This window comes from Phyllostomus hastatus, unplaced genomic scaffold, assembly GCF_019186645.2.
Source record: "Phyllostomus hastatus isolate PE091 unplaced genomic scaffold, TTU_PhHast_1.1 phas_contig_150, whole genome shotgun sequence".
NCBI classification, from domain to species: Eukaryota; Metazoa; Chordata; class Mammalia; order Chiroptera; family Phyllostomidae; genus Phyllostomus; species Phyllostomus hastatus.
Window position 1 is genome coordinate 33,480,488 of NW_025333611.1, and position 26,278 is coordinate 33,506,765.

Genomic DNA, 26,278 nt, shown 5'->3' on the forward strand with positions numbered 1-26,278 from the left:
TCCGGGCCTAAAGCAGGTCAGGATGTAGACAGCTGGACACGGGGGCAGGGGATTCCCTGTGGAGGGCAGAGGCGAGCTGCTGGGCTGGTTGGGGCCTTGTTTGTGGGGTGGGGAGGGGGTGTGGGGGTGTGATGAGCTGGATGGGAGAGCCCCTGAGTTCGCACAGCCTCACCCGGCCGACAGGCTGCCGGGGCTGGGGTCCCAGCGTCACCCACACTGCGTCTAGCACTCTGAGCTGTTCCTTCAACAGCCGATCCTCAGTGGACTACTCTAGTAGCAAAGCAACATCGGCAGCACCTCCCTGCTGTTGGACTCGAGGAATACAGGGATTAATCTGAGAATAGTTATTGGCCCTGGTTTGGCCCAAGGGGTGAGGTGGCTTCCCAGAAGCTCACACAAGAAGACAGCCTGATGTCATCATGGAGGGTGCTGCCAGGCCAGCAGCTACAGTGACAGGACCACAGTTTTCTGGGTGATCAGGGACAGCCCTGGTCTCCTTGCTCAGGTCAGGCCAGCTGGCTCTGCGGGGGGGAGGGGGGAGCGGGGACAGGGGTGTGGCCCAGAAAAGGGAGACCTGTAGCCTGAGTGGTCAGCTCCCACTCACAGCGCTAAGGTGCTAGGTAGGTGCTGGGACAGAGGGAGCTGGCCTGGGCCATGTGACCCCATGAGTTGGATAGCACTAAGGGCCAGGGCGCACCCCAAAAAAGAGACCAACTTGAGCCCCTTAGTGGGAACACTGTTGCAGCCATCGGCCTGAGCCTGCAAGGGAGTGAGCTGCCAGGAGGCAGGGAGCTGGCTGCCCACCCCTCCCGCCCCCTGGAGACGGGTGAGCCCACGCAGCAGCAGCAGCAGCAGCAGCAGCAGCAGCAGCAGCAGCAGCAGCAGCAGCAGCAGCAGCAGCAACAGCACGGCAAACAAGGCTGCCACCACAGCAGGGCTGCTGAACCCCACAACCTGCACGATTGCTCCCAATTCTGAGACTGCTTTCTGGGGAGAGGCCCACTTGCAGTTCTGCAGCAACCCCCAGGGTTGGGACTCTGGCCCTCTGTAGGCCCCTTCGCTGCACCCTGGAGACTGTGCAGGAAGCAGACAGAAGGAGGGGCTCGGGGGTTCCACCCTGGGTGGAGCTGGCAGGAGTGCCCTTCCCCCACCCTCATCACACTGGGCTGGATGTTTCCTCGCGATCTGCCCTCTGTGGTGCTCACCCGCTGTACCTCCCCATCTCTGAATGTCAGTACCAACTGGAGAACACAGGTGCTTGACAGACTGACGGACAGGCGCCGGAAGGGCCTAGTCTTCTGGGTCTAAGATGCCCAGAGCGCGTCTGGGATCTTCGCAAGGAAAGGCGGTGTTCTGTTTGCGAAGACTGGGGGTGGAGGTGTGTGTTGGGGTGCACGCTGGTGTGTGCAGAAGCTCTCAGTGTGGGTGTCAGCTTCAGACTGCTTGGCCGGAGGCGACTGATTCAGAACTAGGACAGGTCCGCCCGCGTTTGTCAGAACATCCACGGCCCGGCTCGATGCTCCATTGAAAGACTCTAGGAATAAAGGCTGAGGCAGAAGTCCTCTTAATGCACTTGCCATTGGTTAATTGAATTACTTTGGGTGTTTTTCCCCTCCCTCGAACATGCCTCCAGCGCCAACTCAACTGCATTTTTACTCTGCGCTGCGAGGTTAGCGATGTGGGTAATTGTGGGTGCCACTGGAGACTGATGGGTTTGCATTCCCTCCCAGGAAGCGCCTGCTGCTCGTGGTCAGCCCGCAGCCCGCAGATGAGCAGGGCTCTGTGCTTCTCAGGAACCCCGACGCCAGGGTGCGGGGCGGCGCCAGCCCCATGGGGGTCCTCGAGTGATGTGTGCAACCACACACACACTACATAAACAAACACACACGACACAAGCCACACGTCCCTACACACACGTCTGTGTGGCAGAAGCACGTGGCTTCCCGCCTTAGGAAGCGGAGGAAGGCAGCACAGCCTGTGAGTGCGGGGTACCGACTCGGGGGTCACAGGCTCCCGGGTTTAAGTCTCAGCTTTTCCTCTTCCTAGTTGCACTCAACTACCCTTGGAAAGGGTGCCTGGCCCTTCTAAGCCTCAGCTTCGCCCTCTGGGGAATGGGGATGAATAACAGTTCTTGCCTCATAGGGTTAGAGCAAAGACTGACTGAAAAAATGCATGTGGATACATGCGACACTCTTAGCATAAGTGTTCCATGTAACTGTCAGCACTCCCATTGTGATTATCGTTGTCATTGTCATTGTCACTGCTGCTGCCAGACAACACCGTGCACCCTGAGTCCCCAAAAAGCAGGCAGCCAGCAGCTGCCCGAGGCTCCCCAGGCAGGCAGCCATAACCCTGGCTGCCCTGGCTGCCTGTCACGTCAGCCCCGATTCGTGCAGAAAGACAGACAGTGACCAGCCACCGCCCACAGGTCCAGAGCAGCCCGGGGCTGCTTCTCGGAGCCCATGGGGAAACGGGGGTGAGGATGTCCTCCTCACAGGCGCATTTCCAGGCCGAAGGTGTGTCCCGAGCCTGGCCTGGGGCCCAGCACACAACAGGTATTCCTGAGCAGCAGCCCCCTCTGGGGACAGTGAGGACAGCAGCCCTGGGGAGATACAGCTGTGGAGGGGGACAGATAAGTCCTCTGGATTCCAGGGCACTTCTGAAGCGAGATTGGTCGGGGGAAACAGCCCAGGAGGGCAGCCCTACTGGGGCACAGGTCAGAGATCGATCGGCTGCTAGGGCCTGGCCCCCCGCCGCAGTCAGATGTGGAACCCTGTCCCTGCCAGTAATTAGCGACTGTGGAAACGCCACACAGGCCGGGAAGCGGATCAGCCTACACACGAGGGCGGGGAGCTGAGCGGGGAGCTGAGCGGAGAGCTGAGCGAACACGGGAGGTGTGGGCCCCCTCGCTTTGTCATCCGTGGGAGACATCTTGATTGGCAACAAAATATTAATCACTTTTTTCACTGCACTCTTAATGAGATGCTTTCATGGGCAACAAAATATTAATTTGTCTTGTCTTATCTGTTAAGCACTCTGTTAATGAATCCTGCCACAGAGCTGCTACAGAATGCCATCCTAATGACACATGTAATTAAACTTTTCCGACTTGCAAACATCAAGGATGCCTCGAGCGTCAGAATAATATTTGATTAGAAAGTAAATGTAGCCTCTAGCCCGGAGCCAAGCGAGAAGGCGCCTCTTGGATTCCCCAGCCAGCCGGGCCGCTGTCAGAAGTGTTCGGGAGTCACCCCCGTGCGTGTGGCCATCCGGACGCTGCACGTGGGGCGTCACCCTACAGACTTGCTTACTGAGCACCGGGAATCCAGGGTCTGCACCAGAGAGTCGCACAGGGACACTGTCTCAGCCTGGGCCAGGTCAGGGCGGCCGCCCTGAGGCACTCACAGAGGCAGAATCACAGCAAGAAGCACACAGTTCCCATGTTGCAAGGAGGGAGCCAGTTCTGGGGGCGGGAGGAGGAGCGGTTCTGGCCAGGCTCAGCGGGCAGGGGTAAGTGAGGGGTGGGTCTGGAGTGACAGTCTGGGGCCAGGCCTTGAATGTTAACATAAAGGACCTTGGCTGTGCCCTTTGGGCAGTGGGTCTGTAGCTATTTACCTGGGGAGTGACATGGTCAGATGTACATTCTGCAGGCGTCCTGAACCCTTTCCAGCATAGGATTAGATGTGCATCCAAGGGGGACCCCAAATAAATAGGACCCAGAAATGAGGGGAGCCCTGCTGGTGCTCTGCGGGGGGAGGTAGAAGAGTTGGGGATCTCCCTCCCCAGTAACCTGCCCAAAGGCACCTTCTGAGTGGGACAGTGCCACAGGTCTCCCAGAGCTCCTGCGCAAGGCTCTCCCCTTGATGGCTCAAGCCACACGCTTCGCCTATTCAGACTGCTGAGAAGTTCAGCGAGGACCTGGTGTGCCTCTTGAGGATGGCTGAGCCTCCTCCCCTTTGCAGGAGGCCCAGCTGGCATGAGGGACCCTTGCCTCAGCTGCACCTGGAGAAACAACCCCCCACCCCATGCAGAGCAGCCTCAGAGTGCTGCCCCAGGAGAGCCCTGCGGGCTCAAGCAGGGGTCCCAGGATTATGAGGTCTCTTCCTGTGTGTTTTGTCAGAAGCCGGTAGTGTTACTCCCACACCTATCCCAGAGCTAACAAAGGCTGCCTGAAATTTGTTTACTTCCTGGCCAACTGCTGATGGCTTTATTTTTTAATTTATTGATTTTTAGAGGTGGGGGAAAGAGGGAGAGAAAGAGAGAAACGTCGATTTGTTGCTCCACTTATTGATGCATTCATTGGCTGATGCTTGCATGTGCCCTGGCCAGGGGGCAAACTCACCAGCCAACGGAGCACCCCAGCCAGGGCCCGCTGGTTTCTTTCCTGAAGCACTTATGGGTCTAGGTGGCTCCCGACTGGGGCCTGTGGCCCTCACCTTAGGCTTCCAGGACCCATGACCTGCTGCCCCATCTCAGAAGCTAAGCGGGGGCGGGGGTGGGGGAGGGGGCCGGGCCATGTAAGTGCCCTGAGCTCCCCCTGTGTTGGTGCTGGTCTTGAGCCCCAGCCGAGGCTGCCCTGGGGCGGGGGGCGGGGGGGAGGGGGGGCTGCTGGTCTGAGCCAATGTCCAACAGGGGCCGGCCGCACCCCACCCACCCTCCCACTGCGGCCCGTGGCCAGCTGCCCCGAAGCGGCCCTGCTCTGCTCAGACAACCGAGGTCTCGTGGGGAAAGGGCTGTCTGCCCCAGGGCCCTAGCCAGAGCCCCCAGGGCAAGCTCACCCTCAGGAAGGACGCCGCCCCGGGAGGTAGTGGAATGCCTGTCACTGCAGGCCCCCGTGCAGAATGGGGGCCACCTGGTGCAGCTTCAGAGGGGTCTCCCAGACATGCGGGCAGACAGCCTGCAGTAAGGAGGGCACTTGGGGGGCAGGGGCCTGTCGCACATGGGGGGTCCTGCACATAAGCCAGGCACGCCCGATCCCACCCAGGCACCTCACATTTTCACCTGGGCCACAGCACCCCGACTTTCTCCTGCGGGCTCTGAGCCAGGCTGTAGGACCGAGGTGGGGCCCATCTCAGAGGCTGGTCTGTAGGCTCCCCTCCTTCCCCGGCCTCCGTCCTAGGTGTTCTGGGGGTTGGGGGCCCTGGGGGCAGCTGCCTCACCTCCTGCCAAAACTGAACGCGCAACCCATTCTAGGCCCCAGCTCTGCATCCATACCACACGCAGCCGCCCAGGATGAAGCAAACTTTCCCATAACCCAGCAGCACATCCTGCCTGAACAACATCACCTGTCCTCCCCTCATAACTGTCTTCTTCACTGTCCCTTATGACCCTCAGGGACAGGTGACCTGCCCATCAGGGGAGCCAAGGCAGGGAGAAGACATCCCCAAAGTCACAAACACAGGCAACCTGCCGGATCCTTGCCAGTGTTAATGCTACTGTTTTGACTGTTAGAACAGGCAGCTCCCACTGCCCTGGGGGCCAGGGCCATGCTGACTGGTGCGCACGCGGCATCTCGTTGAACCCTCACCCAAACTCCAGGAGGCAGGCGGGCTTAGGTAACTCACGGGTCCGGGAACCTCCCGGGGCCTCCAGCCGGCCCGCACACCCCACCAGGACCCTCTGTGTTCCTCTCTCTTGGGACACAACCCTCAGCCCCCCGCATTGCCAGGGCCTCACTCTGGGGCCGGCAGGGCCCGGCCCCTCAGGCGGTATTGGCTGTGCTCACAGGCCCCTGACATTTGCTCCAGCAGGGGAGAAGGGCAGAGGCCACGACCTGCACGTGGGATTGTTTGGCTGGGATATTTTCAGGGAGAGGAAACATTTTTCTAATGTATTCTTCTTTTAAAAAAAAAGCCTACAACAAATTCAGTACATTTCAAATAACTTGAGAGAGCCACTCTTTTGTCAGGTTTATTTTTCCTTTCACCCAATCTCGCTTTTGGGGGGCTTTCAAATGTCAGCAGGCGGAGTGCAGTGATGAAAGCAGAAAAACAAAACCCATTAGAAGAAAGTGCGTGAGGCAGTGTTTGAAGGATGTGTTAAAAGGCTCGCTTTTTTTCCCCATGCCTAAATGGTGTAAAACCAGGAACAAACAACTCTAATGAAGCATATGCTCTCAGCCAGCTCTTCTTTGCAAGTGAATTATTAAAAAGACCAAAAGAGAATGATTTAGGCGCTCATGACTCATTTAATCTTTATTGTCTTTATGTGAACCAGTCATGAGCCCACTGCGGAAAGATGAGAGGCGTTGATCAGCGTGGAGAGCGGCACCACCACCGGCAGTGGTTGTGGGCTCCGCATTAAAATAATCCCATTAAACGCTTGGGTACATTTTGTTTTAAAGCCTGGGAAAACACTGTACTGGAAACGTTCAAAGGCTGTGTCCCATTCTCTCCGGCTGGTGTCGAACACCCTGGTTGCCAACGAACACCTGGTTCCTGAGAGCTTTGGATGAGTTCAAACCGCTGGGAGTGTGGGCCAGAGCTCCGAGGGGCGGGGCCAGAGCTCTGAGGGGCGGGGCCAGGCCGGGGACACCAGCCCCTGAGACTGGTAGGGGCCACTCTGCCCCTCCCTGTGCCCCCACTGGCCTTTGCTTTCTCGGTGGCCCCCTTCAGGTCACCTCTCTTCCCTCCATCACTGGCCTCAAGGCTTTCCATGAACTCAGTCCCCACTTCTGGCCCCATCCCAAAGGGGCAGGCCCCTCAGGAAAGTTGTGATCCAGGTTCGGGACCCCGACGCAGAGCCCCCAGCCACAGCGAGCACAGCACAGCCCCTGGCTGCCCTCACCAGTCCCACGCAGGGGCGCCCACCTTCCGCCTGCCATCTGGCTGTACCTGCTGCAGCCAGCACTGCCCTCACACACACCTCTTCGCACGTGTGCAGAGGAGATCTGTAAGAGAAGTTCGCAGAAACAGAGTGACTACATTCCAGCGAGGGCACGTTTTTGGTTTTGATGGGTGTTGTCAGATCTCCCTCCAAAAAGCCTGCACTGAGTTGCACTCCTACCAACAGTGTGGAAGAGTTTCAAACACCATCTCAGGAGAAACGTCCTAATTGCAAGCCTTCCCTGTCCCTGCAAGGAGCCATGGAAGGAAATTTCATTAATCCTCCCTGAGTGTTTCACGAATGGCAGCCGGCTGTCTCATGGAGAGCGTAGTCGCAGTCGGAGCCGGCCGGAAGTACAGCCCTCCCAGCTTGTGGTTCGAGGTCCAGGCCTCTCAGACTGCGCGGTGCACTCGGCCCCGCCCACCCAAGCTGACCCTGTGGGGCTGATTGGTTAGAGATCCGAAGCCCTGTTCAGGGCTCAGGCCTGCCACTCACCAGAGGACCCCACGCGCTGCCGCTCACCCGCACACCACTCCGGAGCCCCAGCCAGTCAGGAGGTGTCCGCCCTGGGGCCTCTGAGGACCAGCTGAGGGCTCAGAGCGGTGTCCCTGATGAGAGCCCTCGGTTGCAGGTGCGCACTCGGACATTCAAGTCTGTCCCCAGGTCAGACCCTCAGCATCCACTCAACTGGGCATCCACTCAAATCCCCTGTTTGAGCCTGGGAGCCAGCCACAGTTAGAGACAGCAGTCCATGCCAGACGGCTGTCACTCTGACATCAGCGACAGGTGTGGCGAGTTCCCAAAACTCTGTGCAGACCCAGTCACTTGCTAGAAGGACTCAAGGAACCCTCCAGAGCTGTCACAGCCACAGTGACGGTTGATTACAGGGAGAGACTACAGATTAAAACTGCTGAGGGTAGACCCTCTGGGGCAGGGTCCACATGTGAGCTGCCATTGTCCCTGCCCCGTGGAGTCGTGGGCACGTTACTTACTTCCCCAGCATGGACGTGTGACAATACGCACAGCATCCCGTCCACCAGGGAAACTCAAGAGCCTGGTGTCCAGAGTTTCACTAGAAGTCAGTCTCAAGTCCTGCCCATGTGGCTGGCCTCTGGTGTCAGCCCCTGGGGAGGCAGAACTGACACCACTTGGCCCAGGGCCCCCGTCACATTGCTGTCTGGTGGCGAAAGCTCCCAGGCCAACGAAGGCCCGGCTGCCCCTGTGAGACAGGACACCCTGAGGCCTGGACATTCCCTCCCCATGGCTGAGGGCTGACCCGGCCTCTCTCTAGGTGGTGTTGCTTCTTCTCCACGCTTCTCTGCAGGGGTCCCCCAGAGACAGCACAGCTGGCCTCCACACCCCCATCCACTCAGCAAAAACTAGCTGAGCACCTCCGGTGCACTGGCCCCCACCACACACTGCGGACAGGGAGAGGAAGCGCCTCCCCACTGATGCCCAGTCGTGGGGGAGACGGACCACACACTTCCTGTACCCCCAGGTGAGCCGGGAGCCCCCCCGCAGGCCTGCTCTGGCCTGGGCAGGAGGACAGACGCCCCGAAAGTGGGTGTCCATACAGCCCTGCCCTGGGGCTCGGCAGCCACTTAGGGATCTCTTCAGGTTGCAGGGCCTTTTTTGAAAGGACATGAGCAAGAGGACTGGTTCTGCAGGTCCTGGCAGAGTGGCGGGTCTGTGCTCCTCCAAGGGGCCGGGAAGAAGTGACCCTGGTATGGGTCGGAGTGGTCGGCTGTAGAGGGCGGGGGAGGGGGTGGAACAAGTGTGCGTGTGCATGCACGCTCAGGTCTCCTGATTGTGCCCACCGACGGTGCATCTGGGCCCTGCCTGGTCTGGAGAACAGACGCGGGTCCCTGTGAGAACGCAGACCCCTCTGGGGGCCGGCCGTCACCGCGGCACTGCGTGTCACTCAGTTTGTGTCCATGGTGTTGAAACGCTGGCGCAGGCGGGAAGCTGAGGTTAGTCAGATCCCAGGGCCAGAACTGAACCAGGTGGAGGCAAAGAGCCCCCCTCACTCCCTTCTCCCCAAGGAGCAGGGCAGAGCTGGGAAAGCTCTGTATACACGTTTCTAGACTGAGTTTTAGCCTGTAGCGTTGGCAGGATCGTTACCCCAAACTCCGAAGTTGTCACCACATCCTCTGCGCTGAGGACTCATTGTCACGTGACTTAGACCTGCCTCTCCTGCATCGCTATGGCAACATCCTTCATCTCACCTCTGCTTAAATACAGTTTAATACTTAAGTCTCATTTAATTACTTTCTTTATTAAGGGCGGATACTTGGAATATAACTTTTTGAAAGGCAAAAACCATGTCTTTAAGTAAAATTGTCTCTTTCCCGAAGATGGATGTGCATCAGTAACGGAATGGTCTGCACTGGCATCTGTTTACGGCTGCAAGGAGCCTTGATTCTGCTAATGCGTTTCCATGCACCAGAACTGGAAAAAAAAAGCCATCCATAAAAAGACAATCACAGAGATGCAATCAAGCCTTGATGGCGGTACTCCGACAGACCTCAGGAAACATTCACAAGCGGAAGGATTGCAGCCTTAGTTTTACGTAGCTTCTTATAAATCAATTTTTAAAGTAATTCTCTCACATTCAATGAGGTAAATTTGATTTCTGTAGCCAGTATTCATGTTCCAGAAAACAATATGCACTTTGTTCTGTAATTACGTGATGCCTATTATTTTAGCCTGCAGACATTATTTTATTATGGAGCCGAGTTCTCCCCCGAGCCAGGCTCATGGGCTGGTAACGAGTGAGGGGCTCCAAGTGGAGCCAGGATGCGCCCCGCACCCCCACACCTCCGTGAAGAGCACCCACACACCCCTTGCGCCTCGGTGAGCACCTCAGAGGGGTGGCTCTGCCTCCAGAAGCAGTGAGGGAACACAGACACAAAGCCCCTGACTGTGTTAGGGGCTCGCCACGTGACAAGTCACGCGTCGAGTCTGGGATGGGCCTCCAGGCGGGGGCTCTCCCATCTCTGCCTTCCGGTCTGAGTGTCAGTGCGCCCTGGCCCGAGGGAGACAGCACAGAGGGGGAGGCAGGGTGGGGCCACGGGGGACGAGGCTGAGACCAGTTCTCCACCTTCCCACCCACCACCTCGCTTCGACCCGTGTGACTGGCGACACTTGTGTGGACAGGAATGCAAGAAGTGGGGGCCTCAGTGGTCAAACCCTAAGAACCAGAAGACCATCCCTGCAGGAATCCCCACCCACGCCTCTCACAGTCGCTCAGCGATGCTGGGTCCTGAGCCGGGTGCTGCAGACCCTGCGGTGAGCAGCGCACCCAGAGCCCTGCCCGCCCTGTGGAGCTCTCACGCCCGGCGGGGTGGGGGGGGGGGGGGAAGACAGACTGCAAAGGGGGCAAACACAAAGAACAGTGTGTTAAATGGTAGCGAGCGCCCGACAGAAATAAAGCAGGAAGGAAGGTGGGGGTGCTGGGTGGCGGATGACATTTGAGCAGACTTGAAGGAGGGAAGCGAGCCAGACCTCTCCTGGGGAAGAGGGTACATCAGCGCAACAGCAAGGGGCCGCTGTGCTGCGGTGGAATGACGAAGGCAAGTGGAAGGAGTCGGGCTGGAGAGAGGACAGGCAGATCGCCCCAGCAGACCCTCTAGGCTGTGGCTCTGGGCGAGGAGGGGCATGGTCTGGCAGCTGCCCCCCCACCCCAGGAGGGAAGGCAGCGCCTGGGCCCCAGGGGTAGCTGTGGAGGTGGTGAGGGAAGGTCAGACTCTGAAGGAGAGGCAGGACTGGGCTTTGGTTCGGTTTCACTTTCAGGGGGTTCTGAGGCGTAAACGAGGACGCATGTGTCGAGTCTCCTGCACAGAGTTGGCTCTTACAGACTGGGGCATCGCTCTGCAACTGCTCTGGGGGAGCCTCAGCCTCAGGCACTTCTCAGCCCAGGAATGCTGTGGTCCTGTGACCCCACAACCCCATGGCCGTGACCACAAGCAGGGGGCACCAAGGGCCCACCCGTGAGGATGTGCTGTGGGCATGAGGGCTCAGGAAGGCAGTGGGGAGGAGGAATGAAGATGGGGGGGGCACCAGCCTCCCCGGGTGCAGCTCGGGGGCTGCCCTGTGGGACGGAGTCTGCCCTGGAGCCCACAGGTGAGGTGGTGCTGGGGGTCCCAAGGCGGGGGCTGCACCCAGCTTCCCAGTGCTCTTTCAAGATGCCGCCCTGCCATTGGAACTCCAGCGGATTGTGTTTTCCTCCAGACTTGGGTTTTTGACCCAGGAAATAGCTCAGACCAGAAATGTGTCGGCCCCAGTACTGACTAACCATTACCTTTCATAAGCAACTCAGGTATGAACCTATTATGACTCTGTTATGACACAGGACAAATCAGCTATCTGGTATTTTATTTTTATTATTGAAGCTTCCCCAGAGGAATAGGACTGGGGCTTTTAGAAGCAGAGCAGTTTTCAGAGGAAACTCGCAGGATCCCTGCAGCCCTCTCCGAGCATTCCCTCCACTGGGGACGCTGTTGGGCGCTTCGCCCCTGAACACTGGCTGCTGGCATCCTCTCAGCCATCCCGCCCCTGCCCTGACCCAGGCCTCTCCCTGACCCCGCACCCCTCACTGGGCTCATGAATTGGACAGAAAGCATCTGTAAAGGGCTCGTGAGGCTTGTGACCAGGCTCGGGGGTGTGAGCAAGACAAGGGCCAGCGTTTCGGGGAGCGGGAGCTGTCCTTGGACAACCCTTGTGCCCACTGGCTGGTGGCCTTTCCTCCCTCCAGCCACCCACTTCCCCTGTGGACAAAGGCCAGGGGCAGTGGCAGGAGGGATGGTCTGGTGTTGGCTCCAGGCGGTCAAGGGGAGTTTTGCATCTTCAGTTGACAAAGGCAACAGCAACGCTCCCACGCCTGTCGCACTCCCCGCGATGGGAACGGTGTTCACCGGGCCTCTCCTGCTACCTCTCCCAACCCCTCAGGAGGCAGGCAGGCAGGGCATCACTTGCAGGCGCAGCCACCGATGGCAGAGGGACTTGGGAATGTTGGGTCCGTGACAGAGTTCAAGCTAAAACCTGAGCCTCCTGAGTCCCAGCGCTGGTGCTGTCACCTGGCAGCCGGCACGGCGCAGCCCTGGGGGCCCAGCCAGCCCATCCCCTCAGCTCTGAGCCCCATACCTCAGAGATGCGTGGTAGCTAAGGCCACGCCTGGTACAGGGTCCCCTGGAACACCGGTGATCCCATCCCCCAGCACGTCCAGACTCGGGCCTGGACGGGCCGAACTGCGTGGTTCTGCAGGAGAGAACGCAGCTGACCGAAAGGCCCTGGGGGAGCGCTTTGTGCCCAGTCCGCAGGGGGGCCTCTGACCAGCCCAAAGCCCCTCCTGCCCACACCAGCTGAACAGGAGCCCATGCTGAGAGCTGCAAGGCCAGAGGGAAGAGGCTTACAGGCCATTCCCCATGCAACCACCCCCCCCCCCACACACACACACATACCAGCCCTCCTGGATGTCTTTAATGCCTGCCCTCTGGGTCGGCTCCCCATTGTCCTCACAGTCTTATTTCCCCTCCCGGGGATCACCCAGATGGCTGCCAGCTGCCTGGAGTTATTTCAATGTCAAGGTGGGGTGTAAACCTGTGGGGAGCAAACTCCAGCCCACAGGCCAAATCCATCCCACCACCTATTTTCTTTAAACAAAATTTCCTTGGTGTGCAGTGACATTGGTTAACTTACATGTCGTTATGGCTATTTGCGTCTACGAGACAGAGCTGAGTAGTTGACGAGAACCCTGTAGCCAAAACAAGTTGCAATCGGGCCCTTTATGAAGAAGTTTGCCTGCACTCAACAAGGCCCTCTCCTGGAACAGGTGGGCAAGAGCCCAGGAAACCCAATAAACTGCAGGGCAGGAGAGCTCAACGGGCAGAACCAGAGAGGGAGCTTGTGGGGGAAGGTGTTCAGGGGCGGCCTCCCGGAGAAGGGGAGCGAGGCCTTCAGTGGGTGTGCAGGGTTGGGGCGAGCGCCGCGGGACCGGGGTGCGGTTCCTGCGGGCAGCTCTGTGGAGCAGGGGCTGCGGGAAAGGAGCCTCCCAGAGCGGCGGCGTTTCTGTCTTCCGGGGACCCGGGAGACCTGGCGACCCTCCCCCAGCCACTTAGTCGGGAGGCTGACCTCGCTGTCTTCCTTGCCCTGCGCAGGACTTTGGAGAGGACGACTCCCTGTACATCACCAAGGTGACCACCGTCCACATGGGCAACTACACCTGCCACGCCGCCGGCCACGATGAGCTCTTCCAGACCCACGTCCTGCAGGTGAATGGTTAGTAAATGGCTCCGTGCATGTCGTCCCCTCAAAGCCTCCCCCAAATGCTGCTCAGAACAGTGGCCTCCTCTCCTATAGCCTGTCGGCTTAATGAAATACCTGACCCCAAACGCCCCATCTCTCTCATGAGTAAAGAGGTACAGTAGGGAAAGGGCAACGTCCATCAACTCATTTCCGTGTCTGGCTTCCCCAAAGCACCCTTCAAGGCACCGAATCCTGGGGTGGGGGAGGGGGGGCGGGCGGAGTCGTGGAGGCTGGTCGGGCTCAGCAGCTGAGGCTCCGGCAGTGACACTACAGGGCACATGGCGCCAGGTGAGCTGCCCCATGTGGTTTGGGCTCCAGGGAGACACACCCGCTGTCTGAAACCTACCCCCACTTCCAGGCAGCACCACTTGTCCAGTCGGGAGGCGCCGTGTCCTCCCACAGGCTGGCTCCCATCTCCCTCGCGAGCCTCAGCTGGGGCACCGCCGAGACCGCACCTGCGCAGGCCTTCAAGGCTCCGAGCTCCCCCAGCCCCGAGCTGCCCAGAATTGGGGGTGGGCAGCACCCACAAGTGCAGCAGCCTGCGGTGTCTGAGCTCTTGCCCTAGCCCGTCCTCTGTTTACACATTGCATGGACACTCCCAGTGGGCATATTCTAACCCACGTTTTGGGTGAGTCTCTAGGTAAGGTCAATTGCCTGGGGTCACAGTACTGACAGGTGTTGTTCTAGGCCCAGGGCTGGCACTCTGCACACCCCCCCACCCGGTCACGCCAGCCATCAGAACCGACAAGCCGTGGTCTCCCCGACGTGCTAGGGTGGATCAGCACCCCAGGGAAATCGGGCTCATTCAGCCAACCCCAGCTGGGCGCGCCCCTGTCACCCAGCAGGTCCGAGCAGCAGCTCATGTGTGGGTGGAGAGAGTGGCAGCTCTGGTCAGCCCCGCGTCCTCTGAGCCGGCTGGTGCTCAGGGCTCCTGCTCTGAGATAACTCGGGCAAGGTGTCAGGAACGAGCTCAATTCCGCTTACCTCTGGGATCCACAGGGACAAGCCATTTAAGGACAGCTGGGAGAGCTCAGCTTGCCTGTGCATTTACCCTATAGGATGTTTTAGGGATTTTTTATACTCACACTTGCTAAGCTGTATTTTATTAGTATTTCCCTTGAGCTGGGATATACTTAATCCTTTTGGGTTTTGTGGCTGTGCTTGCTGGCTTGAATCCAAGCCTACAGTGAAGTGTCTGGATTTCACCAGAAATAACCCACAGATTCTTAGTTATAACAGCTGCGGGGTGCACCAGCCCAGGCCGGGGTTCAGAGGCCGGGGGTATGCAGCCGGCAGGCCATGTCTGGGCCTCTCCCCCCGCAGGGGCAGGACAGTGCTCCGCGGCGTGCAGAGGGCCTTCTGGTCTAAAACAGGCAAGGGGTGCCTGGCACGGTACAGCGTTGGGGACTGTTTGGTTCCAGAACAGGTCCGTGTGGTTTGCCCCAGGGTCCGGGTCCTCAGACAAGCCTGGAGAAAGGAAACCAACCCACGTGCCCAGACCCTCAGTTCAGTCCTTCATGTCCCTCCCACGAGGGACCAAGTGCACAAGGAGAGGGCTTGAGCTTTGTCCCCTGTATTCCCTCCAAAGCAAAGCTGTGAGGAGGGGAGGGGAGCCACCTGCCTTGTCGCTCACAGGTGAGAGCCTGTACAGGTGAGCCTGAGGCTTCCAGAGGAGACTCTATGGTCTTAAATGCCTCCGTACATGAAGTGGCAAGTCCACAGTGCCAGGAGTTCCCCCAGAATTCCGAGACTGAGCTCATGATACAGATGAGCCGATTCCTCACTCCAGTGCTAATCCAGGAGCAAAGCCCAGGCCCTCGAGCACCGCGTGGTGCACCGCAGCTGGGCTCAAAGTAGGGAAGAGACTCCTCCCACCAGGTGGGAGTGGACCGAGCAGCTGGCCCAGGAGAATGCTGTTCAAGCCCTGCGCCCTCCCCATTCTTCCCTCTGTGTCCCCCTCCCCCCTTCCCTCACCCTCCCTTTCCCTTCTTCTAACCTCCTACATCCCCACCCCTATTCCCAAGCCTCCACTAGCCCAACAATTGCTCAGTCTCCCCAGAAGACACTGCTCTTGGCTCTGGGGAAGTCAAAACAGAGCAGACCTCCCCAAAGAGAGGCTGTCTGAGGTCCGTTTCCTGATTGCTCAGAGATTTCAGACTTCTTTTCCGGCCACAATACTATCAGTAGAATTGGAGGAAGCATGCTGGGACCCAGTATTTGGGATCAGTTTTCCACCCTATTAGGTCAGCTCACTGTGCTTGGCTCCCAGACATTGGGGCCGGGCCATTCAGGTGGCCCCAGCTCCAGGAGCCCCCGAGGTCTCTGGGCTGGGCTGACTCCCAGGCACTTGGGAGTGACACTTGCGTCCATTTGCCAGCTCCCTTGTGGGAGCAACATGCTAACGTAAGCCAGCGGCTGCCTCCCGAGGACACAAGTCCCCTGCCTGCCGGCCTAGGAACAAGACATTAGGTGTTCAAAGTACTCTGGAAGTTAGGTTTGCGACAGTGGTCTGAGAGGGAAACGAGGGTCTGTGTGGGGCGGTGGGAAGGCTCTGCTGAAAGCAGAATGGCGTGAGGGCCACAACTACCATGGCCAAACACCTGCCGTGCACCATCCTGGGTCAGATGAGGGACCTGGGGCTCGGGGTCGTGAGCCATTTACCCAGCACCCCCAGCCCTGCAGTGAGGAACTACAGACAAAGCTGTAGTTCCTCACTTGACCCCTGCCCTCCCCTCCCCATGGGGACCGGTGTGGCTGCCCCTGGAGAATCCAGACGTGGGATGCAGGGGCAGCCAGCCAGCAGGTCACCGGGGAGCTGCTGTGGGTGTTACCAGACGGAAGGGGTTCGTTTGCCTGCATGCACCGGAGCCCAATAAGACTCACACAGGAGTTTGTGAAGAAGAAAGTAAAGGTTTGCTGAAGGAAGCAGCACCAAGCCCGGGGACACGGGTGAGCTAGGGTTCTAATACCTGGTTTCTGGATGGCTTCTAGGGAGTGGGCTACATGGGGGGATCATTAATCATGGCAACTAAGGGAGTCAGGGCTGTGGGCCCTCCTGACGGTCAGGGTCAAGGTTCATGGTAGTCAGTCATTGCGTCTAGCCCCGATGTCAGCCATAGAGTTATGCTGTCTGGTTTGGCAAGAGGGCGGTTGGCAGGGTCAGTCCGCCATCACAGGTCTGGGGCCGGAACATGACTGAGGTCAAGATGTTTGTCCTTCAGGACAGTCTGACGCTGGCCAGGGCCTGGTTGTGCTGAGGGCTGAACGGTTCAGGCCGTGGCCTCGCAGCGCGCATGAAGGTGGAGAGACCTGATCGGAGGAGGCCAGTGAGTCCTGGTGCTCCTGAACTAAACAAAGCTGGCTGGAATTATGGACAAGGTCGTACTGAAGAACTGAGGTTCCTGTGCGGCTACATGGGCTGCACACTGTGGGGGACAGGAGACAGGACCCCTGCCTCATGTGTCTCCATCCCAGTGCTGAGCTCAGACCTGATCCGAAACAGCTGGCCCTGCGAGAACCTGAGGAAGGACCCGTGACAATGACTCTTAGGTCCAGCCCCCGCCCTTGGCAGGACTGACGCTGCTGAGCCGAGCAGCTTGGTGTCCTCCAGCTCCAGGTGGGGCTTAGCAGATCCCTGTGCAGACAGACTCCCGACGCTGTTCGGGGGCAGGCCCAGGAGGCCGGGTCACTGAGGAGTGCCTACAGAGGCGATGGGCACTGGGGCTTTGCAGGCTGTGGCGTGGTGCCACGGCGGGTCACTTTCTGGCAGGTGCCCCTGGGAAGGCTGAGAAGGCGCTGCTGGAGCTCAGGACAGAAGGAATGCTGCATTTCTAAGGAGCCCACGAGGAAGGGTGCAAATGCAGTGACGAATTCATCTGTGGGCTGTGTTCCTTTCCGCCATCCATTCCAAGCACGCGTCCGAAGCTCAAAAGGCGGCCCTGAGCAGCTTGGGTAGAATTTGGCGAAGTTGCCTGGCAGGGCTCTTGGAAGTCCCCTTTGGTCCCTGCTTGGCCTGACAGATGGCCTGGGGCTCACCCTGAGGCAGGGCCTCGGGCACACAGACAGGGAGCAGTGTTCTGTGTCTGGTGCTCCAGCTAGGGCCTCCTCAGAGCGAGACAGGAAGGGGGGATGATGAGGGGAGGAGATGGGGTGGTACTCAGAAGATTCAAGTGAACGGCAGATGTGCTGGGGAGTTAACAGGTGGCCTGTGGGCCCAAGAGATGGAGACAGCATGCCTGGGAACAGGCAGGAGCTGGGCTGGGGGCTATTCCATCCTAGGCACGGGGCAGACCCAAGCTGGCAACACCTCCGCCAGAGCGTCAAGACATGAACACTGAGCCAGACAGACCTGAGTTCAAGTCCCAGTGCCAGTACTTCCTTGCAGTGCAGGCTGAGGCAAATGAACTTGCCTATAAAAATCAGAATAATAATGCCACCTCCTGCCTTACAGTCTGATGATATATGATATGTGGAAAATGCCTGGCACAGATACAGTTCAAAGTCCAAGGCAGGATAGGTTGGGGGGAGATTGAGGGTTGTCTTAAGTCATATTTAACTGCTATTGGCAGACACAGGTGATCTGAGCTGGTTCCCCCTGAGAGAGCCTCCCGCCCATCACAGAAGGGAAAATCAAGACCTTTAGAAATTTGCCAAACCAGGAATAAAATACAGACCTATAGACCTCTTCTCCCTGGAGCTGCCCCACCCCCTGGTGACAAGAGCAAGACCTCAAATATGGGCTGGGCCACCGTCTCTCTGCCCGGGACTGCGTCAACCAGGCTGGCTGAAGGAATCCCATCCAGGAAACTGCTGCCTCTCTCAAGCTGTTCGTACAACTTCCCCGTGGACCAAGCCTCCCAGAGATGTGAGGCCCTGACACTGACGTGATTTATAACTCCACACAAGCCGCCCGCATTGCTTTCATTGGAAGGAGCAAGAGCCCAAACATAAATGATTAATCCGTTAAATTAAAAACACCCTCGACCTCCCCACAGGTCAGACAAGGAGCAATTCATCCCCCCACAACACAGCGATCAGCGCCCGAATCTGTCTGTTCCTCCCACGTGGTGCCTGTGTGAACGCGCCTCTCCTTACTCAGGGCACACTTCCGCCGCGTCCACCTCCGAGGCTTCCCAGAGAAAACGGGCTTTGTGTTATTCAAACGTTTTCACAGGAAGGTTTTGCACATTAAAGAAAACTGAAGGTGTTTACCAAGGAATATTAATTTCCGATGATTTTTTTAGTATCAAATTACACAAAAGAAGAGGGCAGATCTGGCCACAGAAAACCAGTTTGGTCTTTGCCTTGTGGCTGTCAGAGAGCTGGTCCCAGCCCGCCTCCCTGGCGGGGGGCTGCTTGCTCCCCCGTCTCAGAAAAACTGCAGGACTTCTTCTGACAGGGTCCCATCCAGGTGGGGTTCAAGGACACCAGGGCCCTTGATGCCTCCCTGTCCTGGCAGGGGCTGGGTCCACAGCTCTGGCTCCGGGAGGCATGGCTTCTGCTCGAGTGGCCCGAAGCCGCTCAGAGCCGAGTCTGTCCCACCCTGGGCCTGTCCTACCCCTTGGCACTCGGGAAGGGGACAGTTTGGTCCTGGAGGCGGTAGGTGAGCTCCCACCCAGGTGATGGGGAAATCCTTCTGTTTAGCATCTTCGTGCTGGTTTCCCCTTAGCGAGGTGTCAGGTCGGGGCCAAAGGAGCTGCTCAGGGGAGCTCTCCAGGGGCCCGCTGGCTGCACTCGACCCAGGGGCCCGAGGACCATCATCAGGGCCCCTTCCACTGCGGGCCTGGCTGTACCCCTTCAGGGTCCCCACACCAACCCCTTGGGAAAAACAGGGGTGGCCTGAGCCACCGGGGCACGGAGGGGCAACAGCAGCATCCTGCCCATAAGGCCACACCCCACGCTTACAGACACATGTATGCTGGGTCCTGCTCCCCTCCCCCCATGCTCCAACCGTGTGACCGCCTCTCGGTTCCCCCAACAGGCCTGGCCTCTTGATTTCCAGCCACACACTGTCTGTTCCCTGACTGAGAATGCTCTTCCCTCCTCCCCTTTGCTACCAACTCCCTCTTATCCTTCAGATCTGTGTTGACATCCCTCCATTCATTCAACAGAGATTCATAGTTTCTTTGACCTGCCGCTCGCCAGGCCGAGCACTAGAAACAGCGCAGCGAACAGACCGAAGCCCCTGGCCCCACGGTGTGCGTCCCAGGGTGAAAGGGTTGAGGAGGAAATTTTAACAACCGCAGGGGAGCAGGGGAGTCAGATACAAGGTGGGGATCTCAGACAGGACGGCAGAGAAGGCCTTACTGAAAAGGTCACATCAGTGTCGACTCGGTGGGAAAGTCAAAGGTGCCTCCGAAGGACATGGTCCGAGCTACCGGAGTCGGGGGGCCGCTCCCGCAGACGCGGAGTGGCGCGCAGCCCCTGGGTGTCCGAGACTGGGGTCGGAGGGCGAGACTTGGCTGGAGATGAATGTTTCAGGTGCCTCGTAGGGTGGGCAGTATTAAACTCAGGGGCCCAGAGGACATCACAGGAGCGAGTGAGGACAGAGGATGTCCTACAACCAACACAGCGGCATTTGGAGCTGGGGAGCTGAGGAAGTCAGCAAGGAAGACAGAGCAGGACAAGCCACCGAGATAGGAAGATGAGGAGCATGGTGTCGGGGGGCCGGGGAGGAGGAGTGGTCAGCTGGGCCACATGCTCGGACAGGCCAGAGAGGACCAGGACGGAGCCTGGCCACCGGCTCAGGTTGGCTCTGGGACCATGCACCTGGAGGCGAGCGGTTTCCGCAGTGCAATGGGGCAAAGCCGGCCTGGAGCTGGCTCAGCAGGCAATCGGGACAGAAGCTGGAGCCACTGAGGATGGTCAGCTCTTCAGGGTGTTTTCAAGGAGAGAAAAGGGACAGAGTTGGGGAGAGAAGTTGGGATAAACAGAGGTTGTGGGTTCTGTTTTTTTCCAAGATGGAAATTAACAGCATTTCACGGGCTGAGAGGGAAGATCCAGCAGAAAGCGGGAACAGAGGTGGGGGAGAGAGAGGGTGCTCATGTCCCCGAGGGGGCGCGCGAGGGGTGATCCAGACACGAGGCTGGCATGACGTGAAACCCCAAACTGGAGAAGGGAAGACGGATGGCCTGCGGTGGCGGCGAGGACCCGGGACGACAGCTGCCACCAGCCTGGTGGTGGGCGAGGTGGGCGAGGGAAGGGGCGTGGGGAGGGAGTGCCAACTCCACTTCGGGGGCTGCAGGAGAAGCAGGGTCATCAGGCTTCCGTGAGCGAGAAGGAACAGTCGTGGGAGGGTTTGAGGAGACAGGCCAGTTGGCTGCGGCTGGAACATGAGCTGCAGAAGGCACACAGAAGGGCTGGGGGTGTGGGAGGCCCCAGAGGCCTCGGCTTCTGGTGGAGACTCACACATCCCGGAAAAAGGGCCCGAGGGAGGGAGTCCTGGCGCCGCCAGGTGGTGGTTGGGCCAAAGTGCGGAGGGGCACTGGGAGGTGGCCGAGCCAGGCCCCCTCTTTAGTCCTGCTGATGGGGGGACGCAGGCCACAGGAGGAGTGGCCTCAGCCCCCAGGACGGCCCCACACATCTCCGCGCCGAAGCCTCTGGTGCCGTCACACTTTGTAGTACCCGGTACAGGAAATGACGCCCGTCTCTCTCGGCTTTCATGGTTTCCTCAGCTGTTTTCCTGTACTTTTCCTTGTGGATGAATTTTAGAATTGTTCTGCCAAGACCCCACCTGTTTGTTTTAATTGGGATGAGATTAAACGGACAGCTTAATTTGTTGTTTATGAACAACAGTAAATCTCCCGATCCAGGAACCTACCTCCTCAGCTGTTCAAGTGTTTCTTGTGACATCAGTGGGACTTTACAGTTTTCTTCATTTAGCCTATCTGGTTGCTGCCGGTTTGTAAGCAAGCTATTAATTCTGTATGTTTCGGTGCTGGCCCCTTTATGCGCATATTGACCCTAACTGCTGTTTGGTCCGTTCTCTGGGGCACATCCAGAGAAAATATCATGTTTCTCCATCATTGCAATATCTGCGCCTCATGCTCCTTGCCTTCCGTGGGCAATAACAGCCCGTGTGGTGTTGCTGCCCCCCTGCTTCCCCCCCTGATTTAATGCCTTGCCGTTCCGAAAAGAACAGCACCGTTTCTTCTTTTTATAGAGATATTCTTCACTGTGGGAAGAAAATATTCTGTGCTTATTTTATTGAGGTTTTTCCCTCAAGAAGTGGATTTTGAATTTTTTTTCAAAGCCCCTTTCAGTGTTTATAAGAGAACCGAGTGTTCCTCCTTTGCTGACTGCTTTTGACTTTGGACGTGGTTCATTATAGATTTCCTAACAGCTCGCCGCTGAAACGTACTGTACCTGGTCACAGGATGTCCTTTTAACGCCATGCCGGATGCAATCGGCTCCTCCCTGACTCAGGAGTTTGGTGGGTCCAGCCCTAAGTGAGTTAGCCTGTGTGGTCACGTTCTGTGCTCTCTGGCTGGTTTTGGTGCCCAGGTTACACTAACTCCATGGTGTAGTTTGAAACGTTATCTGTGTGGTAGGCTCTGGGAATTATCGATTCCTTAAGTGCATAAAAGAATTCTCGCCCTGGCTGGCATAGCTCAGTGGATTGAGCGCGGGCTGGGAACCAAAGTGTCCCAGGTTCGATTCCCAGCCAGGGTACATTCCTGGGTTGCAGGCCATAACCCCCAGCAACCGCACATTGATGTTTCTTTCTCTCTCCCTCCCTTCCCTCCCTAAAAATAAATAAATAAAATCTTTAAAAAAAAATAACCCACAGAGAGGTGGCTTTAAAAAATTAAAAAAAAAAAAGAATTCTCCTACGAAACTAGTCAGCGTGGCTTTTGGGTCGGTGGTGCTTTCTTAACGAAAGCGTAACTGAGGTGTAACTGACGTGGGAAGAAGAGCTCACAGCCAATGCGTGCACGGTGAGGGTTTGGACAGACGCATACACCTGTGACACCATCGCCCCAATCGTGGTGACAGATCCGTCACCACGGATCTGTCACCACGGGTCCCAAAGTTCCCTCGGGTCCTTTTGCTTTTCCTTTTCATTTGCTTTTGTTTGTGATGAGAACGCGTGACGTGCGCTGTGCCCTCCCACCAGATTTTCAGCGCACAGAGCGGTGCTGCTGACCACGGGCCCTGTGCTGTCTGCAGAGCGGATCTCCAGAACACACTTGTCCCACAGAGCCAAGACATTGTGCCTTAACGGTTTTTAGATGCTCTCCTCTTGATGTCACGTCAATACTCTGAAGTTTCCCTTTAAGTGGCTCACATTGTTGAGATGTTCACATTCATTACATACGATTAATTACAGTCCTCTTGTGTTTTTTGGATTCAGTCATCTTGGTTAACCCATTGATGTTACATGTTGTGCATGCAATCTAGCCACCTTCTCAGAGCGGTCTGCTCTTAGGACGTTGTGTTAATTGCAAAAAGCCAAACGAGATGGCTGAGCTCCAATCTAGCACCCCCATGTCCTCTGGCTGAGGCAGGCTGGACACCCATCACCGCACACCCACACGGCCCCACGTCATCGTGCGAGAGCGCAGTTCTGAGCCACGAGGAAGGTGATGCACTAGGAAGCAGCGCAGGAGAAAGCTTTCACTTTGCTCTTTTTTGTGTTCTGGCAAATCATACTTTAAGTTAACAGCAAAAGTGATAGCATAAAGAATGGTCTGCTTTTGAAGTTTCTGGGCTTCCATACAAACTGGAATAAAATAGTAGTATTGGAGTCTTTGGGGAGAGAAAGAGCCAGCAGCGACACTCGTCATGGGAGCTGAGCCTCTTTATGGATGACCAGGTCTGGGGGCGTGGAGCCCTGACCAGAAGGGGGCAGCGCCGTGCACTGGTGTTGCGTGCCCTTGCAGGAAGGGTCGCAGTGCTCTTGGCAGGCTGTGTAAACCCAGTTGGTTGACAGGCCCCAGGTTAGCTTGGAGCCATTCCGGGTTGTGAGGCAGGGACCACAGTATAACTGGCAGGCGGAGTTGTCATTTCTGACTTTATTTATTTGGTTCCTCTCTCTTTTTTTCTTGACGAGTCTGCTTAAAGGTTTGTCAATCTCATTTCATTGGTTTCATTGATCTTTTGTATTGTTTTTCTAGATTCTATTTCATATATTTCCACTCTGATCTTTATTAGTTCCTTCCTTTCACTCACTTGAGGCTTTGTTTGTTGTTCTTTTCCTAGTTCCTTTAAGTGTAACATTAGGTTGATTATTTGAGATTGTTCTGGTTCCCTGACGTAGGCCTGTATTGCTACGAATTTCCCTCTTAGGACTGCTTTCACTGTGTCCCACAGATTTGGGAAGGTTGTGTTTTTATTTTCATTTGTCTCCATGTATCTTTTGATTTCCTTCCTTGATCTCATTGTTAACCCCGTTCATTATTTAGTAACATGTTATTTAGCCTCTGTATGTGTGTGTTTCTCAGGTTTTTTCTTGCAATTGATTTCTAGTTTCATGGCATTGTGGTCAGAGAAGATGCTTATTCTGATCTCCATCTTCTTAAGTTTGTTGACACGTGTTTTGTGCCCTAACATGTGGGCTAGCCTAGAAAATGTTCCATGTGCACTTAAAAAATAATATAAATTCTGCTGTTTTGGGATGAAATGCTCTGAAAATATCTATTAAATCCATGTGGTCTAGTGTATCATTTAAGGCCACCGTTTCCTTGCTAATTTTCTGTCGGAAAGATCTGTCGGGAAGATTGATGTGGATGAGGTGTTCAAGTTCCCTACTAGGACTGTCTTACTGTCACTCTCTCCCTTTACGTCCATCAGAATGTGTTTTACACATTTAGGTGCTCCTGTGTTGGGTGCATAAATGTTTACAAGCGCTACATACTCTTGTTGGACTGATTATCATTATGTAGAGCACTTCTTTGTCTCTTATCATCTTTGTTTTAAGGTCTATTTTGTCCGATATAAATATTACTGCCCCAGCCTTTTTTATTTCCATTTGCATAGAATATCTTTTCCATCCCCTTACTTCCAGTGTGTGCATTTTTCACCCTGAGGTGGGTCTCTTGGAGGCAGCATATATATGTGTCTTGTGTTCTTATCCATTCTGCTACCCTATGTCTTTTGATTGGAGCATTTTAGCCATTTACATTTAAAGTGATTATTGCTAGGTAGGTATTTATTGCCATTTTATTCTTTATAACTATGTTTCTCTTTTTTTTCCTTTCTTAAAGAAGTCCCTTTAACATTTCTTATAACACTGGTTTGGTGGTAATGAACTCCTTTACATTTTTTCTTTTTTTTTTTTTACTTATCTGGGAAGCTCTTTATTTCTTCTTCAATTTTAACTGATAGCCTTACTGGGTAGTCTTGCTTATAGGTTGTTACTTTTCATCACTTTGAATATTTTGTGTTAGTTCCTTTTGGCCTGCAAAATTTCTGTTGTGAAATCAGCTGACAGTCTTATAGGAGCTCCCTTGTAGATAGCTCTCCCTTGCTGCTTTTAAGATTCTTTCTTTGGCCCTGGCTGGCGTAGCTCAGTGGAGAGCGGGCTGCGAACCAAAGCATCACAGGTTTGATTCCCAGTCAGGGCACATGCCTGGGTTGCAGGCTACAACCCCCAGTAACCACACATTGATGTTTCTCTCTCTCTCTTTCTCCCTCCCTTCCCTCTCTAAAAATAAATAAATAAAATCTTTTAAAAAAAAGATTCTTTGTCTTTAACCTCTGGCATTTTACTTGGTATGTCTCAGAGTAGACCTGTTTGGGTTCATCTTGCATGGGACTTTGCACTTCTGGACTTGTGTGTCTATTTCCTTCACCAGGTTAGGGAAGTTTTCTGTCATTATTTCTTTAAATAGATCCTCAATCCCTTGCTCTCTCTCTTCACCTTCTGGTACCCCAGAATGTAATGAGGATGTTGTTATGCTTTATGCTGTCCCAAAGGTCCCTTAAACTATCCTCATTTTAATTCTTTATCTTTTTGCTGCTCTGATTGTGTGTTTTCTGCTACCTTGTCTTCCAGATTGCTACTTCAGTCCTCTGCTTCAACTAGTCTGCTATTGATTCCTTCTAGTGTATTTTTCATTTTACATACTGTATTCATTTCTGAATGGTTCTTTTCTACGTCCTCTCTTATGCTTACTGTCTCTTTGTTTAAGTTCTCACTGAGATCATACATTCATCCTTTAAGTTCCTGGAGCATCCTTACAACCATTGCTTTGAACTCTGTATCTGGTGGTTTGCTTGCCTCCATTTCATTTAGTTCTTTTTCTGGGGAGTTCTCCTGTTCTTTCATTTGGAACATGTTTCTCTGTCTCCCCATTTTAGCTGCCTCTCTATCTGTCTCTGTGTATGAGGTAGGTCTGCTATGTCTCCAGTTGTGGTATGGTGGCCTTATGTAGGAAGTGTCTTGTGGGGCTCAGTGGCCACCTAAGCTAGGTGCTCCTGGAATGCCTTTTTTGTTGGTTATGAGAGCCCTCCTGTTGTACTAGAGTGTTGATTGCTGTTGTCCAATCCTCAGGTGGGGTTGACCCTCAGGCTGGCTATGAGGATCAAGCCCAACCACAGTGTGTGAGCTGCTTGTTGGAGGCTGACCTCACGAAGTGGAATTTGCTCCAGCACGTCTGGTGCCTGCCAAGACCTTCCTGTGGTTGTGCCACTTGTGGAGCTGATCGAGTTGTGCTCTGATGTGGAGTAAAACTCGCATCTGGGCGTGTGTGTGTGTGTGTGTGTGTGTTCTGGGGCCTCTTGGAAGGGACTCTGGTGCAGGTCAATGTCAGGTGCTACCTGTGACCAGCTTTGGGCAACCTGTTGGGAGCTACAAAGTGACCCACCATTTGTGGCTGCATCTGCTGGACCTGGGTGTGTGTGGAAAGGGCCAAGCTGTGGACCAAGGCTGGTTTCTACTAGCAACAACCCAGGGGAAGTTCAGCAAATGGCCCATAGTACCACCTCCACCTGCCAGCCATCTGTTAGGCTCAGTCTCTGAAAGCACTTCTGGTGGTATGCAAGTAGCATGAGGCAGGTTCTCAGTGAGTCACCAGGTAGAGGCAAATGGTGTTCATCAGACTGATATCGATTCAAACTCAGTGCCAGTGCTGGGTCTGAAGCCACTCAGCAGAAGTCAAAGCCTCTATCTAGGCCAACTACCACCACCAGATACCCACGGACTTTGTTG

The 26,278-nt window shown here is 55.8% G+C and overlaps 1 protein-coding gene across 1 annotated transcript in view; it reads left to right on the forward strand.

Moving 5' to 3' along the window:
- Positions 1 to 26,278, forward strand: part of FSTL4 (follistatin like 4) — a 350,947-nt gene that overhangs the window by 297,189 nt on the left and 27,480 nt on the right. Inside the window, exon 8 of the mRNA XM_045826865.1 lies at positions 12,981 to 13,101. Coding sequence (XP_045682821.1) covers positions 12,981 to 13,101 — 121 coding nt within the window. The remainder of the gene's footprint in view (positions 1 to 12,980; positions 13,102 to 26,278) is intronic.